The 16,538-nt window shown below is 40.9% G+C and overlaps 1 protein-coding gene across 1 annotated transcript in view; it reads right to left on the bottom strand.

The window, feature by feature from the left end:
- SORL1 (sortilin related receptor 1) overlaps positions 1-16,538 on the bottom strand; it is a 185,312-nt gene that overhangs the window by 112,894 nt on the left and 55,880 nt on the right. The window contains exons 9-11 of the mRNA XM_019666166.1: positions 6,811-7,003; positions 4,239-4,356; positions 3,953-4,026 (exon numbers count right to left, since the gene is read on the bottom strand). Coding sequence (XP_019521711.1) covers positions 3,953-4,026; positions 4,239-4,356; positions 6,811-7,003 — 385 coding nt within the window. The remainder of the gene's footprint in view (positions 1-3,952; positions 4,027-4,238; positions 4,357-6,810; positions 7,004-16,538) is intronic.

Genomic DNA, 16,538 nt, shown 5'->3' with positions numbered 1-16,538 from the left:
CATGACATATTTTTTCTATGTTTTTCGTTGCAAAAATGCATCATGACTTTCCTGACAACCCAATAGAATAGTAGAAATTATTCCTTCTAAAGAAAATACAGGAAAAATTATTTTTTAAAAAAAGAGAGCACCAAGAACCTGAGGGGCAATAAGAAAAGATCTAACATGTAATTGGAGTCCAAGATAAACAAGGGAAGGGGAACGGAGCAGAAAAAATATTTGAAGAAATAATAGCTGAAAATTCCCAAATTGGGTGAAAAACACAAAGTTATAGGTTCAAGATCAGTGTTTCTACCCCCAAAAAAGATAAGTATCCCCAAAAAGAATAAACACAAAGAAAACCACATCTAGAGACATCATAACAAAACTGCTGAAAACCAAAAATAAGGGGGAAAAAATCTTGAAGCATCTAGAGAAAACTGACAAATTAAACACAGGAAAGTGGTAAGTGAAATAGCTACAGATTCCTCATCGGAAACCAGGGAAGCAAGAAGATAGTAGCAACATCTTTAAAGTACTGAGAGAACATTACTATCAACCCAGAATTCTATCTTGAGCAAAAATAGCCTTCAGGAATGAAGGTGAAATAAAGAAATTCTCAAACAAAGGAAAACCAAGAAAATGCATAGCCAGATCGGCTCTGTGAGAAATGCTAAAGGAATTTCTTCAGGGTGTAGAGAAACTTATCGGGGAAACACAGATCTGCAAGAATGAAAGACGAGCAAGAGAGATGGTAAATATCTGGGCAAACAAAAAATGCTGCTTTTTTCCTCCTAAGTTGTTTAAAATTGATATCATAATTTAAAGCAAAAACAAAAACACTGTGGATTTTTCAACGTATGCATATATGACACATAGAACAATAATAACAAAAAGGTCAGGGGGAGAGAAAAGGGATTTATATAGGTTGCAAGATTTCAAAAACTTATGGTAAGTGTATGTAATATTATGTTAAGTGCAATATTAATTCAAAAAAGACCACAAAAGATTAAATTTGTATAATAAATAAATAATATTAGACCTAAATCCAACCACAACAATGATTATATTAAATGCTAATGTTCTAAGTGCTTCAGTAGACCATTAAAAAGTAGAGCCTGGGGCCCGCCGAGTGGCGCGTTGATTAGGCATTGGCTTGGGACGCCAGCTCTGAGCAGCAGGGCCCCAGTTTGGATCCCACATGCAGGCCAGTGACACTGTGCCCTCTACAGCTAAAATGGTGAACAACAGCTTGACCTGGAGCTGGGCTGCCATGAGTCACCAGCGATGGCACTGCAGTGGGGCTGGCATAAGCTTTCGTGAGCTGCCATGAGCTGCTGTGAGCAGCAGTCCAATGGCCGGCGAGCGAATGCCTCATCCGGAAAGAGCGTAGTGATCACAATACCAACATGGGCCAGTGAAGCAACGTCCTCCACAACTAGACTGAAGAACAAAAGGACAGCAACTTGTCTGTTCCCCTCCCCCAATTCCCCAATAAAATCTTTAAAAGAAAATAAAAAAAAGTAGATCCTGGCAGTATGAATGAAAAAGCAAGATCCTACAATTTACGCTGCTTATGAGAAATGCTTCAAATATAAAGACACAGATAGGTACAAAGTAAATGAATGGTAAAACATATACTATCTATACAGTAAACATAAGAAGGCCGGAGGGACTATTTCAAAACCAGAAAAAGGGTATCCCATAGATAAAGAAGAATATTTCATAATACAAAAGGTACAGTTTATCAAAAAATAATTATAAATACACATGCGCTTGATAACAAAGCCTCAAAATATATAAAGCAAAAATTGACAGGATTAAAAGAAAAAGAAGACAATTCCACAGTCGTAGTTTGAGATTTTACCACCTCTCTCTCAGCAATTTACAGAAGTAAATTGCCCCCAAAAATGGCAATAAGAACATGGAAGATCTGAGCAACAAAGTGTCAACCAACTCCATATAAATAGCATCTATGGAACACTACCTCCAACAACTGCAGAATACACATTCCTTTCCAATGCATATGACATATTCACCAAGACAGACCACATACTGGATCACAAAGCAAGTCCCAATAAATTTAAAGGGACTGAGATCACACATAGTGTATTCTCTGACTACAAGGAAATTAAATTAGAAATCAACAATAAGGTATATATGAAAATTTCAAATATCTGAAAACTAAACAACCCTTTTCTAAATAACTGATCAGTCAAAGACAAAGAATTTGAACAACTAATTAGTAGCAGAAAAGGAACAAGAATTTATAGGTCCCGTTTTCTAGGCAGCACTCTGTCCACTGCGTCCTATTTCCTCTTCCCCTTCCACCATCTAGACCTCACACATTCCAGACTGTCCCTCTAAAGTAAAGGCTGCCAACAGGGACTCAGATGCCCACTCACACAGACAGTCTCCAACTTTTCATCCCCTAGTTAGTTTTCTGCTACTTCCAAAAATAAGGTCCCTTCTGCAATGGCTGCTCCTTGGCAGGCGTGAAGTATTCTTGGCAGGAAGCACTGACAGCTGCCCCAGTTATCAGCCGGATGATACCACTTCGCTGGAGGAGGAACAAGACACTGCTTTCTACCCAGAAGGAAATCACTTGCAGACGTTCAAATCCCCGATCACACCACATCAGAAGGTACCAACAAATCACAAGTCTACCCACCGAGGACACAGCACCCAATTTCAACAGGAATGTCCAGCTCCAAGGAAGAGGAAAGCATCTTTCCCATGTGAGCAGGACAAGGATGCCCTGAAAATTCCAAACTGTTCACACTTTTTGACTATTCTGGCCTTAACAGCCTCCTTCATCTGAATAAGTATTTATATTTCTACCATACTGGATAGCCCTTAATTGGCACACACCTGTGCACACGCGCGCGTGCGCGCGCACACACATACACACACACACGCACATGCACGCATACACAAGGCAGCGTCAGAGACCCAGATCTCTCAGCTAAAGGGATCGTAAGCTCTACCTCAAATGAGATAAGGTATGTGACAGGTCTCTTTAATTGCGAAAAGCCACACAAAGGTTGGGTTTTATTACAGCTTTACATATAACATATTTCAATATGAAAGTGTACACACAGCATTCCCAATAAGAATCACCACAATTGGGGAACTCTCTGCCAGCTCTTCTGAGAACTCCACAACCCTCCCGACTTCACGCTTGGCCTGCAGAGGTGCTCTTGTGGAACCCTCTACGGAGTTCTCCTGGTGCTCCCTGCCTGCTGCAGCAGAGACCTTTGAAAGCAACCCCTACAGAATGAGACCAGAGGCACTTCCCTCGGACTTAAGAGGTCTTAGGAGACCGGTGAAAAACTTTTGTTTGTGTGTTTTACAAGTTTGGGAATTTCCTAATGTCCACAGCTGAATTAAGAGTTTCAGGATGAGGGAACTACCTCCACCTTCTGAATTGGGATAACCAGTGCCTAAGGATCCAAATCAGTTATACAATCTTAAGGCAAAAGCAGTCTTCTTCCATGGTGCAGAATGAAATGAAAGTACATCACAACTCAGTGACAAGAGGCTTGACTTCAACTTCAGTAATACACCAAAATAAATACATAACCAGGGTCAGGCCTGAAACCACTACAACCACACTATCATTTGCTAATAGATTCAGCAAATATTTACTGAGCACTCACTCCATGCCAGACACTGCTAGGTCCCAGGGGCAAAGAAGTGAGCAGAACAAACACTCCCTTGTCCTCATGGAACTTATAATCTTGGAATATTTAGTAAAAAAATGTTTTAAATGTTTGTTTTTTATTCAAAGTAGCCTTTCTGGCAAAATCACAAGCCCACATCAGCTGACCCTTGTGTGTGGCTCTGGGTACCTGTCTTTACTTTATAGTCATAGTTGGCACCAGTGGCCTCCACCGTGGGCCACATGTGTCCCTGAAATGTCTACGTTCAGTCCACGCTCTCATGCAAATAAGAACCAAGGTGAGGCCCTGACCTCTCGCCACCGGGCTCCGGCACTGCTAGAGATGTACACGTTCATCTTGCTTGCTAAGTTCTTTCCCACTGAACCTAAAATGCAAGAGGAATAGTTATTTTTGATTCAAGAATATGTCAGATAACCAGGTTGTCCACCCAGAAATTCTGAGTAGGATCTAGCAATAAAGAATGTCTCAAAACTACAGACAGTAGTTAACGCAGCAGATGTCAGTGGTCATGGTGCATTTGTCTGCACATAACCAAGCGGCTTCACCCGTGAGCGACCACAGGCAAAGCAAACTTACCCGTGGCGATGATGAGGCCGGGAGCCGACTCCTTGGATAGAATGGGCATCCTCCGGAGCTGGAGGTTGAGCAGCTGACTGAGCCGCTGTGCCAGGTGGAGGGAACAGCCCTGGGACAGCTAGGAAACACAACAAGGCACTGTCAGAAACTGATGCGATGCCTATATCTCCTGAACACTGAGGCCTGTGTGCAGACATTGCAGCTAGACACAGAGGAAGGAGATCTGGCCCAAAAGAAGCCAGAGTCACAGCCCGGCAGTCCCCACACCTCCCTAGATGAACATGATCATCTAAACCATGTAAATGCCTCTCATAGACGAAAAGTGAATACTAATAAAAACTTCCTCCTAAGAATCTCAGAGAAATAGCAATGAGAAATCAGTGTCAACTCGAGTAGACAGAAAAGCTATCACTCTCTCCATATTACCTAGAGAGTCTGTCATGTGACTTGCAACTAAAGAGAAATGAAATGATTTCACGGTATTTACTTTCTAAGTCAGTGAAGATGTATTTCAAATATGATGTAAGTAATTCTGTCAGATGAAAAACCAAGAATCAGAAGTCATAAAGTCTCACTGATAAGCTACAAGATGTACAACGTATGAGATATAAACACCAAAGGATCCACATTGAATTTTTTTAAATAGGCTGCACTTGTACAAAGTACAAAGTCTATACAGGTGTTCCCTGCAAGAATTCAAGTTACTAACACTGGCCTCCGTCAAGTATGTTCAGATTTTCATAGTTCTGCAAACAAGGCCTTTTGCTAAATGGTCATGCCTGATTCTCTTGGCCAGAAAGTGATTATCAAATGTGTTTTGGACAGGATAACTCTGTGTGTGCTTATGATACAGGTAAAAACTATGGCATGGTTTGCTAGACATATCTATGTATTTTTTATAACAAAGGATCACTAACAAAATCCATCTTGCTAGCATCACAGTTTGGCAAATGAAAACTAGGGCAACTTGGGTTGGGTCTCAAAGAAATATCTGCCAACCTTTTCAACCTTTCCCCTTTTCTTTCACCACCTAAAATGAGAAGTAGAAACTAAAAGTTGATTAACTGTTGTACAGTTCATAAATAAACTTATCAAGCACTGCAATAATAAGCTGAATTTTAACCATACCATTCATTCTACTTAACCAAGGCTTGGACCCTCACTGCATGCTGAAAAACGCCTGACTGCCATCTACACCAGGCTCATGCAGAGCTCGCAAGATCTAGAAGACACTAATGAGTAAATGAGGAGCACCTAGGTATTTATTGGTCCACATTTACTTATATCCTGCCTCTTTCCAAAGTTAGATTTGATATGGTGAGTTGAGACCTGGTGCCAAATCGGAAGAGAAATCAAGAAGTACACTCCAGAGCAAGAGGATCCAAACGAATTTTCCCAAGGGCCACAGACATAGCACATAAGAGGTCAACATATTTAACCATGGACAAACAAAATTCAATAATCCAGAAGACCAGGAAGTTGTCTCACTAAAATATTACAGTTTCTCCAAAAATCAGTACTACTTGTTGTTTGCTTTGTGTTTTGTTTCTTTTGAGTTCCTTCAGCTCACCTACTTTACACACCCTAGAACCCTTAGGCAAAATGAAAATGGAGTTGCAATGTATCATATGAAGCCACGGACCACAATGCATAGACTGTTCTGAGGGCAAAGACAGGATCTGCTTAGGTATACGGGGACACTTAATGGGACCAAATAATACATTTTATAGTATTCTTAAGTTTTTCAGATGAAGCCACCTATAGGGAGAGTTATTAAAATCCTAAATTATATTCAGAGAGAAATTTTTAAAGAAATCCTACAGAAATAAATTACGGGAGAGGTTCCCACATTTTCTTGGTTCACAGCACAAATGGTGTCTCAGTAATTTTATGGCAGCTTCAAGCCAGAAGAAATACCAATAAATATATATGTCCTAATAACTTCATAGTAGTTTGAAATAATAGTTTCATATATATAAAACATAAAAATGTTATGTCATTATTCTTAAATAACCAGTGACTTAATAATGGGATGTGTGCACCTGTTGGGCACTACAAAACTTTGCAATCATATCAGACATTACTATTGTCATTTCCTGTTCCACTCTCATGTTCTCACTTGCTTTCTATCATATCAACTGCTGAAAATTCAGCTTAACAAAGATATGTCATCAAAAGAAATACAGCATGAGCTAATGTTAGAACTGCGAACTACATGGGCCAGTGAAGCGACGTCCTCCACAACTAGACTGAAGAACAAAAGGACAGCAACTTGTCTGTTCCCCTTCCCCCAATTCCCCAGCGCTGTTCCCTCCCCCAATTCCCCAATAAAATCTTAAAAAAAACAAAAACAAAAACAAAAAAACTGCGAACTCAAGATAATAATTCACATGGTGACTAACATATGTTAAGTATCACAGTGTTTCCCTCAAAAATTTAAAATGTCCATGGTGCCCCTGTGAGTTCACTATGTCACCCTTATGTGCCTTGGTACAGAATTTGGGAACTGTAAGGGTGGAACTACAGATAAATGTTTATAATAAAAACCCAAACAAGATTAAAGCATCTATACCTCACAACTGATTTTTTCTCCATATCCTGTGAAGGCTGGAGCCTGAAGAAATTCCCAGGTTCCCCCTTTGTCAAAGGTGATGACTGATCGCGTGTTCTCCTCATTCATGGAACCATTAATCAGAGTAGCAATGTAGACTCCTTGTAACCCTTCCACGCGGTGGAAGTCAGCAAATGGTTCATTAGCAAAATACCTACAATAAGAGCAAATAAACAGCTATGAAACTGAATTAGTATTTATTTGGTATGTTTTTATTGTAAACAAAATTAAATTTAACCATTCTAAAGTATACAATTCAGTGGCATTAAGTACATTCACAATGTTATGCAACCATCATCACTTTCTAGTTCCAGAATATTTTCATCTCCCAAAATGAAACCCCGTACCCACTGGCAGTCATTCCCCATTTCTCCTTCCCATCTCAGGTCCTGGCTAATAAGTTTTCTGTCTCAATAGATTTGCCTATTCTGGGTACTTGATATAAATGGAATCATACAATATGTGGCCATTTTTACCTAGCATAATGTTTTCAACGTTCATTCACATTGTAGCATGTATCAGTACTTCATTCCATTTTATGGCTGAATAATCTGCTCTTTCTAAAAAAAAAGTGATTGTTTTTTAACTTGGAGGGCCAAGATGTTTATCTGTTCAATCCAGGGGGTTCAGAATGATGAATACAACACACAAAAGTTGATGGAAGAGTCACCTCTATTTCTTCTCTATTGAAATTGACCCGAAATCCTCCAGTGACTCTTGACAAACAGCAAACAATAAGCCAGACTTGCCAGACGCTAATAGTTGTGCCAGGGCTTACAATTTAACCCAATCCGTAGGAATATAGCTAAGGGCTAAATAGCCACTATCCAGGTACTTACAAATAATTATCTAACACCCTGATCAGACAGAAGCCCATAGGGTTTCTGTCAGAAAGCAGAGCAGAATCCCTTTGCAGAGAAGCAGTACATACAGCTAGGATAGCTCTACAAGCTTGAGGTTATGCTTATTAACAATAAAACAGAGAATAAAGCCCTCCAGGCATGAACTACTAGGCTAGGATACTGAAATTTTACTGCACAGGAGCTTTGCACTAAAATTGCATACATATTACAAATATAACAGATCTCTGAGAAATGGGAACCATAGTTCACACATGGCTTTTAAAACTGGAAGTGTGCCCTTTATTATTTTTGTTTGTTTGTTTTTTAGCTGAGCCATCCTGCCACCTGTTGGCAGCTCAGCAGCAGCTCAGCTCGGGCCAGGCATTGAACCGCTGTTGCTCAGAGCTCGCACTCTTAAGTGAGCTCTTAACCAACTGAGCCACTCGGCCGGCCCTGGAAGTGTGCCCTTTATTTAGAGGGTTGTAAACCACTGGGCTTTGTTTAAAAAAAAAAAAAGAAAGAAAGAAAGAGAGAGAGAGAGAGAGAGAGAGAGAGAGAGAGAGAGAAAGAAAGAAAGAAAGAAAGAAACTACACACACACACAGAATTTTTTTTCCCCATTACCCACCATACAAATCTTGAGCTGGATGACTGCTCTGTCCCCTCAGAGAGACAGATGGACACTACAAGCTCTGATGCAGAAAAAGAAAAGGAGTTCTCACAAAGCACTGACAATGCTACTTCAGACTGAGAAACAAGCACAATCCTAAGTAAAATACCGGAGTTGAGACCAAATATTCTGACATGTGATTTCCTTTAGTCTATTTTAGTTATTTCTCACTCACTTCTTTAGTCATCAGCCCAAGGTCTATTCCCCTTCTGCTATGTTTATGTCAGTCAGCTGTACTGCTTTTGATTCTATCATCGTGAAGTCTGTCATCCTCAGGTTTATTGGTTTCTTTCATATATCTGGGAGAGCTAAGTTTCTTTCATTTCAGCGAGCCCTGTTTCTTTCCCCTGGTCATTCTCCAAGAGTTTCTTATCTTTTACTTCCAAGCAGAAAATTGTCCTCGGTAGCTCACACACTCCTCTGCCTTCAGTTCCCAGTCCACCCTCTCATCTGCCCCTTTGACGGGCCCTACTACAATTCATCTCGCCCTAAGCACTATCCTGAGAGTCTGTTTTCTTTTATTTTCTCTCACTGACCCTCACTACAGCACTTCTCCCTCTGCTTCCCAGTGTGCCCTCGGTCAAACCTTGCCAGGCAGTTCACCAGGTCCCCCGGGCCACCCTAAGTGCAGAATCAGAGCCCTTGTTACCATTCCCGGCCAATCGAACAGAACCTCCTCAGCATACCCCAACATGCCTGAAACTCTCGCATCATTGCATCTCTTCCTCTATCTAGACACTGCTTTCCACAAGATTTCTACTTGGCCAGGATCATCCTCTATTAAGGATTCTTTCTCCATGGCTGGCCGAGTGGCATGTTGGTTAGGAGTCGGCTTGGGATGCCAGCTCTGAGCAGCAGGGCCCGGGTTCGGATCCCACATGTGGGCCAGTGACACTGCACCCTCTACAGCTAAGATGGTGAACAACAGCTCGACCTAGAGCTGGGCTGCTGTGAGTCACCAGCGATGGCGTAGGCTGCAGTGAAGCTGCAGTGGGCTGCCGTAAGCTACTGTGAGTGGCCGGTGAGCGACTGCCTCAGACGGGAAGAGCGCAATGATAACACCAACATGGGCCCGATGAAGCAACATTCTCCACAACTAGACTGAAGAACAAAAGGACAACAACTTGTCTGTTCCCCTTCTCCAATTCCCCAACACTGTTGCCCCCTCCCGCAACTCCCCAATAAAATCTTTAAAAAAAAAAAAAAAGAATTCTTTCTCTAGTTCTCTAAGTAAATTAGAACCAGTTCCTGGGTACCACACTTTTCAATTGAGTTCAAAGACTAGCTCATTTCAAATACCACAAAGGTTTTGTTTTTCTAAAACCAGCCTGCCTGTGTAATCTGCTAATTCACCCTTATCCCATTTCATCTTGCTGAGATGGAGATGCAGTTGACAAAAGTTCACTCAAATCAGCACATCGGAACATCTCCAGTCCTGAGGTAAACTCTGAAAAAATAAGAAGGCTGGGCAGGATGTTGGTCTATGAATCTTGATGTAAATCTATTTTCAATTTCCTAACTGGGTTCTACACGCAGGCAGGACGGGAGGGAGCTCTGGCCCTGCATGAAGGGCGTCTCTATGTGTGAGGGTCTGAATGATCACGTAACTGAGGTGCCAGGCAGCTTCTGGCTCCTGCTCTACTGTCATGAGACAGTCCTCCTAAATATCTGACAAATGTGGAAGACGAGGCAACTCTGTCAAGCTGTGACTTAAACCATCCCACGGCCAGAAAAATAAAGGTGAAAATAAAGAGTCAGTGGGAGACAGGCATGAGGGATAATGGTTCACGGTTTTAATTATAAAAAAACAGTACGGAGAACACTCACCCATAAAAAGAAATGAAGTACTGACACATGCTACATGTGGATAAACCTTGAAAATACAATGTAAAGTGAAAGAAGCCTGATACAAAGGTCACATATTGTGGTATGATTCCATTTATATGAACTATCTAGAAAAGGGAAATCCACAGAGACAGAAAGTAGATTGGTGGTTACCAGGGGCTTGAGGGAGGGGGTAGAGGGGAGAAACTGCTTAATGGGTAAGGAGTTTTCTTTTGTGAAAATCAAAATGTTTTAGAATTAGATAAAGCTGGTGGTTACACAACATTGTGAGTGTCATAAATGACACTGCGTTGTTCATTTTAAAATGGTTAAAAGTTTAAGTTATGCAAATTTCACATCAATGAGCTTTTTTTTTTTTTTTTAAGCCACAGGAACCAGCCCAAGGGAACTGCCACTGACCAAACCAGAACAACCTGAGTTTGAATCATGGCAAGAATGGTTTATAACAGTTGGAATAATAAACTGTCAGTTTATACTGGGGGGAAAAGGTAAGAAATAAAAGATGAACTCCACTCAAGATGGCAGAGTATGTAAACACTGTGCTTGCCTCCACCCACAACCACCCAAATTACAATTAAATTATAGAACAACCATCACTGAGAATGACCTGGCAACTAGGTGAACAGAATTCCTATAACTAAGGACAAACAGAAGAAGTCATGTCGCGACTGGCAGGAGGGGCAGACACAGAATGGGCAGGTCCCATATCCACAAACGGTGATTAAGAAATAGGAGGAATCTCTCAGCTGCAGTGGTCCCCCCCAGATAAGTGAGGTGTCCCAGCCCCATACTAGGCTCCCCCAGCCCAGGGCTCCAGCCAGGAAGAGGAGTACCCACAACATCAGGCTTTGAAAATCAGCAGGGATTCTGCCTGGGTGAGACAGAGGGTAGCTGGAAACCCAGACCTCCTCTTAAAAGGGCCTACATACAAACTCACTCACTCACAGGTACTCACGCTGGGCTCCAGCGAAGGGACAGCAGCTCAAAAAGTGCCAGGGACATACAGGGAGAAACTGAATTATATAGCTTCAGGGTGTGGGCTAGAGAAGGCCTCTCCAGGACTGAAGTGGCAGCAGGCACTATTGCTCCTTTGTTGAGCCCTCCCCTAACACAGCTGGCAGGCACAGGTGGGCACCAAATCTGAGTCTCCCTCAACCTGGCTAACAAGGCTAGCCCCAAAGAAACCTGGGTGATTCCCTGAGACTTTACCTCCCCCAACTTGCACACCAGCCCTAATCTCTTTCAGCAGCTTTTCCTCACAAGTGGCTGGTCTCGGTTCCTGCTGTGGACTTTCTTACAATCTCACAAAAGTCCACAAATACCAAACAAGCAGTAGCTGGCCTCGGTGTGGCCTGTACCTCTTATTAAGGGGTCCCAAGGTCATCACTAGTGACAGCAGGCCTCCAAACTACACCGCAGACTTTCCCAGATGTCGCCAAGCCCAGCACAGACAGCTACCAACCACAGATCACTCTGTAGTTCCACAAGGTGGCCCTTGGCTGAGCACAGGCAGTGGCTGACCTGGGCCTGCACTGGAGCCGCTAACAAGGCATCAGAAGCAAGACACCCAATGGCCGGCTTCAGATCACAACAGAGCACCTCGCAATTAGCTCCACAATGACACACCAAAAAGAGTGGCCTCGGAAGGCAACAGAGCCCAGCTAAATCAAATCCTGCTCCGTAGAGTAAGCCCCTGAACAACAACTTGTCCACTGTAATCACAGCCAATCCTCACAGCCAGTCAGCCTGAAGGTAAATCCCTCTCACTAAGGTGCCAGAAGCAACCCAAGCTCAACTAAAACAGGAGGGCATACACAACCCACACAAGGGACATACCTAGAGTACCTGGCTCAGGTGACCAGGGAGACGGCGCCACTGAGACCCACAGAAACTTACTACCTAAGGCCACTCTACTAAGACCAGGAGCTATAACAGCCCTACCTAGTACACAGAAATAAATACAGGGAGGCGGCCAAAATGGGAAGACAAAGAAACATGTCTCAAATGAAAGAATAAACAAAGTTCCAGAAAAAGAACTAAATTAAATGGAGGCAAGCAACCTACCAAATACAAAGTTCAAAACAAGGGTTATAAGGATGCTCAAGGAACTTAGTGAGAACTTGAACAAAGAGACAATAAGCATGAAAAAGGATGTGGAGACTATAGAAAAGAACCAGTAAGAAGTGAAAAATACAATAACTGAAATGAAGAATGCACTAGAAGGACAGCAGACTTGATGAAGGAAAGAATCAAATCAATGATTTGGAAGACAAAGTAGCAGAAAACACCCAATTGGAAAAGAAAAAAGAAAAAAAGAATAAAAATAAAGAAGATAATTTAAGAGACCTCTGGGATAACATCAAGCACACCAACATTTGCATCATAAGGGTACCAGAAGGAGAAAAAAGAGAGAAATGGATTGAGAACCTATTAAAACAAATAATGATTGAAAACTTCCCTAACCTGAAGAAGGAAATAGACATACAAGGCCAGAAAGCAGAGAGTTCCAAACAAGATGAACCCCAAAAGGCCCATACCAAGACACATCATAATTAAAGTGCCAAATGTTAAAGACAAAGAGAGAATCTTAAAAGCAGCAAGAGAAGGGAGCTCTCATAAGACTATCACTTGATTTCTCAACAGAAACTTTGCAGGTCAAAAGAGATTGGCATGAAGCATTCAAAGTGATGAAAAGCAAGGACCTACAGCCAAGATTACTCTACCCAGCAATGCTATCATTTAGAATCAAAAGACAGATAAAGAGCTTCCCAGACAAGAAAAAGCTAAAGGAGTTCATCAACATCAAAACAGTATTATAAGAAATGTTAGAGGGGCTTCTTTAAGACAAAAAAAAAAAAATCAAAAGTATAAATAATAAAATGGCAATAACTACAGACCTATCAACAATTACTTTCAATATAAATGGATTAAACACTTCAGTCAAAAGATAGGGTGGCTGAATGCATAAGAAAACAAGACCCTTATACATATGCTGCCTATAAGAGACTCACTTCAGATTGAAAGTAAAGGCATGGAAAAAGATATTTCATGAAAATGGACACAAACAAACAAACAAACAAACAAAGCTGGGGTAGCAATACTTACACCAGACAAAGTAGACTTTAAAACAGAGGTTATAACAAGAGACAAAGAAGGACCCAGTAATCTCACTTCTAGGTATTTATCCAAAGAAACCCAAAACTCTACTTCGAGGGGACATGTGCATCCGTATTTTCATCGCAGCATTGTTTACAATGGCCAAGATGTAGAGGCAGCCTGGGTGTCCATCGATGGACAAATGGATAAGGAGGAAGTGGTACATATATACAATGGAATATTGTTTGGCCATGGAAGGGAATGGGATCTTGCCATCTGCAGCGGCATGGATGGACCTGGAAGGTGTTGTGCTGAGCGGAGTACGTCATACAGAGAAAGGCAGATGCAATGTGATTTCACTTATATGTGGAATCTAAAGAACAAAATAAACAAACAAAACATAGACAAACTCAAAAACACAGAGAACATTTTGATGGTTGCCAGATGGGAGGGGGATTGGGAGATGGTGGGTGAAAAAAGGGAAGGGGTTAAGAAGTAAAAACTGGTTACAAAATAGTCTTGGGGACATAAAGTCAATAGGGAATATAGTCAATAATATGTTAATAACTATGTATAGTGCCAGGTGTGTACTAGACTAATTGGGGGGAATCACTGCATAAATTATATAATGTCTGACCACTATGCTGTACAACTGAACTTAATATAAAATAATATTCAATGTCAACTGTAACTGAAAATTTTTTTAAATGGGGGGAAATGGTGAAGGGGAATAAAAAGTTCAAATTTCCAGGTATAAAACAAATGAATCATGGGGATGCAATGTACAGCACAGGAAATACAGTCAATAATACCATGATAGCATAGTACAGTGTCAGATGGTTGCTGGACTTATCATGGTGATCGTTTCTTTAGGTAGATAAATACTGAATAACTATGGTATATACCTGAAATTAATATAATATTGTATGTTAGCTATATAAAAATCTTTAAAAAATAATGCCCACACTACCCAAAGACATCTATAGATTCAATGTAATCACTGTCAAAATAGCAAGGGCATTTTTCACAGAACTAAAACAAATAATCCTAAAATATCCCAAAAGGCCAAAACAATCTTGAGAAAGAAGGACAAAGTCAGAGATATCATGCTACTGATATCACACTATATTACAAGGCTACAGTAATCAAAACAGCACAGTACTGGCATAAAAACAGACACATAGATCAATGGAACAGAATACAGGTCCTAGAAATAAACCCACGCCTATATGGTTATTTAATCTCTGACAAAGAAGGCAAGAATATATAATGGGGTAAAGACAGTCTCTTCAATAATGGTATTGGGAAAACTGGACAAATACATGCCAAAAAATAAAATTAGACCACTTTCTTTCACCATCTACAAGAATTAACTCAAAATGAATTAAAGACTTAAATGTTAAGACCTAAAACCATAAAACTAGAAGTAAACATAGGCAGTATACTCTCTGACATTGCTCTTAGTAATATGTTTTTGGATATGCCTCCTCAGGCAAGGGAAACAAAAGAAAAACTAAACAAATAGGACTACATCAAACTAAAAAGGTTTTGCAGAGCAAAAGAAAACAAAAAGATATCCTACTAAATGGGAGAAGATATTTGCCAATGATACATTGATAAGGGGTTAATATCCAAAATATATAAATAACTCATACAACTTAACAGCAAAAAAAGAAACAATCCAATTAAAAAATGGAGAGATAACCTAAATAGACATTTCTTCAGAGAACATACAGATGGCCAAAAGACATAGGAAAAGATGCTCAACGTCACTAAGCATCAGAGAAACGCAAATAAAAACCACAATGAGATACCACTCCACTCCGGTCAGGATGGCTATCATCAGTAAATCAACAAACAAGTGCTGGCGAGGATGTGGAGAAAAGGGAACCCTGGTGCACTGTTGGTGGGACTGGAGATTTATGCAGCCACTGTGGAGATCAGTATGGAGGTTCCACAGAAATTACAAATAGAACTACTTTATGACCCAGCAATCCCACTTCTAGGTATTTACCTGAAGAAATCCAAAACACTAATTCAAAAAGACATATGCACCTCTATGTTTACTGCAGCGCTATTCACAACAGCCAAGATGTGGAAGCAATCTAAGTGTCCATCAGTAGACAAGTGGATAAAGAAAAGATACAATGGCATATTATTCAGCCATTAAAAAAAAAATGAAATCTTACAATTTGTGACAACATGGATGGACCTAGACGACGATATTGCGCTAAATGAAATAAGTCAGACAAAGACAGACAAACACCATATGATTTCACTTTTATGTACAATCTAAAAAAAGCAACAACAACAAAAGAAACAAACAAACAAAACAGACTCATAGGTATAGAGAACAACTAATGGTTGCCAGATGGGAGGTATGTTGGGGGCTGGGTGAAAAAGTGAAGGGATTAGGAAGTACAAATTGGCATTCACACAATATTCATGGGAATGTAAAGTACAGCATAGGGAATATAGTCAATAATATTGTAGTGACTATATATATGGTGTCAGGTGGGTACCAGATTTTATTGGAGGAATCACTCACAAGTTATATAAATGACTAACCACTATGCTGTACACCTGCAACTAATATAATACTGAATGTCAACTGCAACTGAAAAAAACTTTTTAATTAAAAAAAAAAGACCGATAGCACCTCTGAAGGAGAAGCAGGAAGTGGAAAAGCACTATCAGAGACCATAAGGAAATTTCTCCACCTGGATATCTAACAGGCATCTCCAACCTAGTAAATCCAAAAACAAACTCTTGCATCTTTTGCTCCCACACCTGCACCAAACCCGACTCAGTACGTAGCCATCATTCCAATTGTTGCTCAGGCCAAGTAGCGATGGTCTCTTGACGCCTACTATTCTCATTTCCCACATCCAATCCATCAACAAATGGTAATATAATTAGTTTGATCATCTCCACTAGTACCGCCCTGGGTTCAGCCAAGCTCAACCTCCACTGGCCTGGATTCCTGCAGTACTTTCACAACTAGTCTTCATGTATCCACTCTTGCCCCCTCCAGGAGTATAATTTCCACACAGCATCGAGGATGGCTTTTTTAAAAGATAAATCACATGGGGGGCCGGCCAAGTGGCTCAGTTGGTTAAGAGCTCACTCAAGAGTGCAAGCTCTGAGCAACAGGGTCGCCGGTTTGGTTCCCAGCCCGAGCTGAGAGCAGCAGCTCAGCTGCCAGCAGGTGGCAGGATGGCTAAGCTTAAAAAAAAA

The sequence above is a fragment of the Hipposideros armiger genome, unplaced genomic scaffold, assembly GCF_001890085.2.
Source record: "Hipposideros armiger isolate ML-2016 unplaced genomic scaffold, ASM189008v1 scaffold_463, whole genome shotgun sequence".
Classification (NCBI taxonomy): domain Eukaryota; kingdom Metazoa; phylum Chordata; class Mammalia; order Chiroptera; family Hipposideridae; genus Hipposideros; species Hipposideros armiger.
The sequence above is the reverse complement of the archived record's forward strand: the minus strand, read 5'-3'. Positions and strand labels throughout refer to the sequence as shown.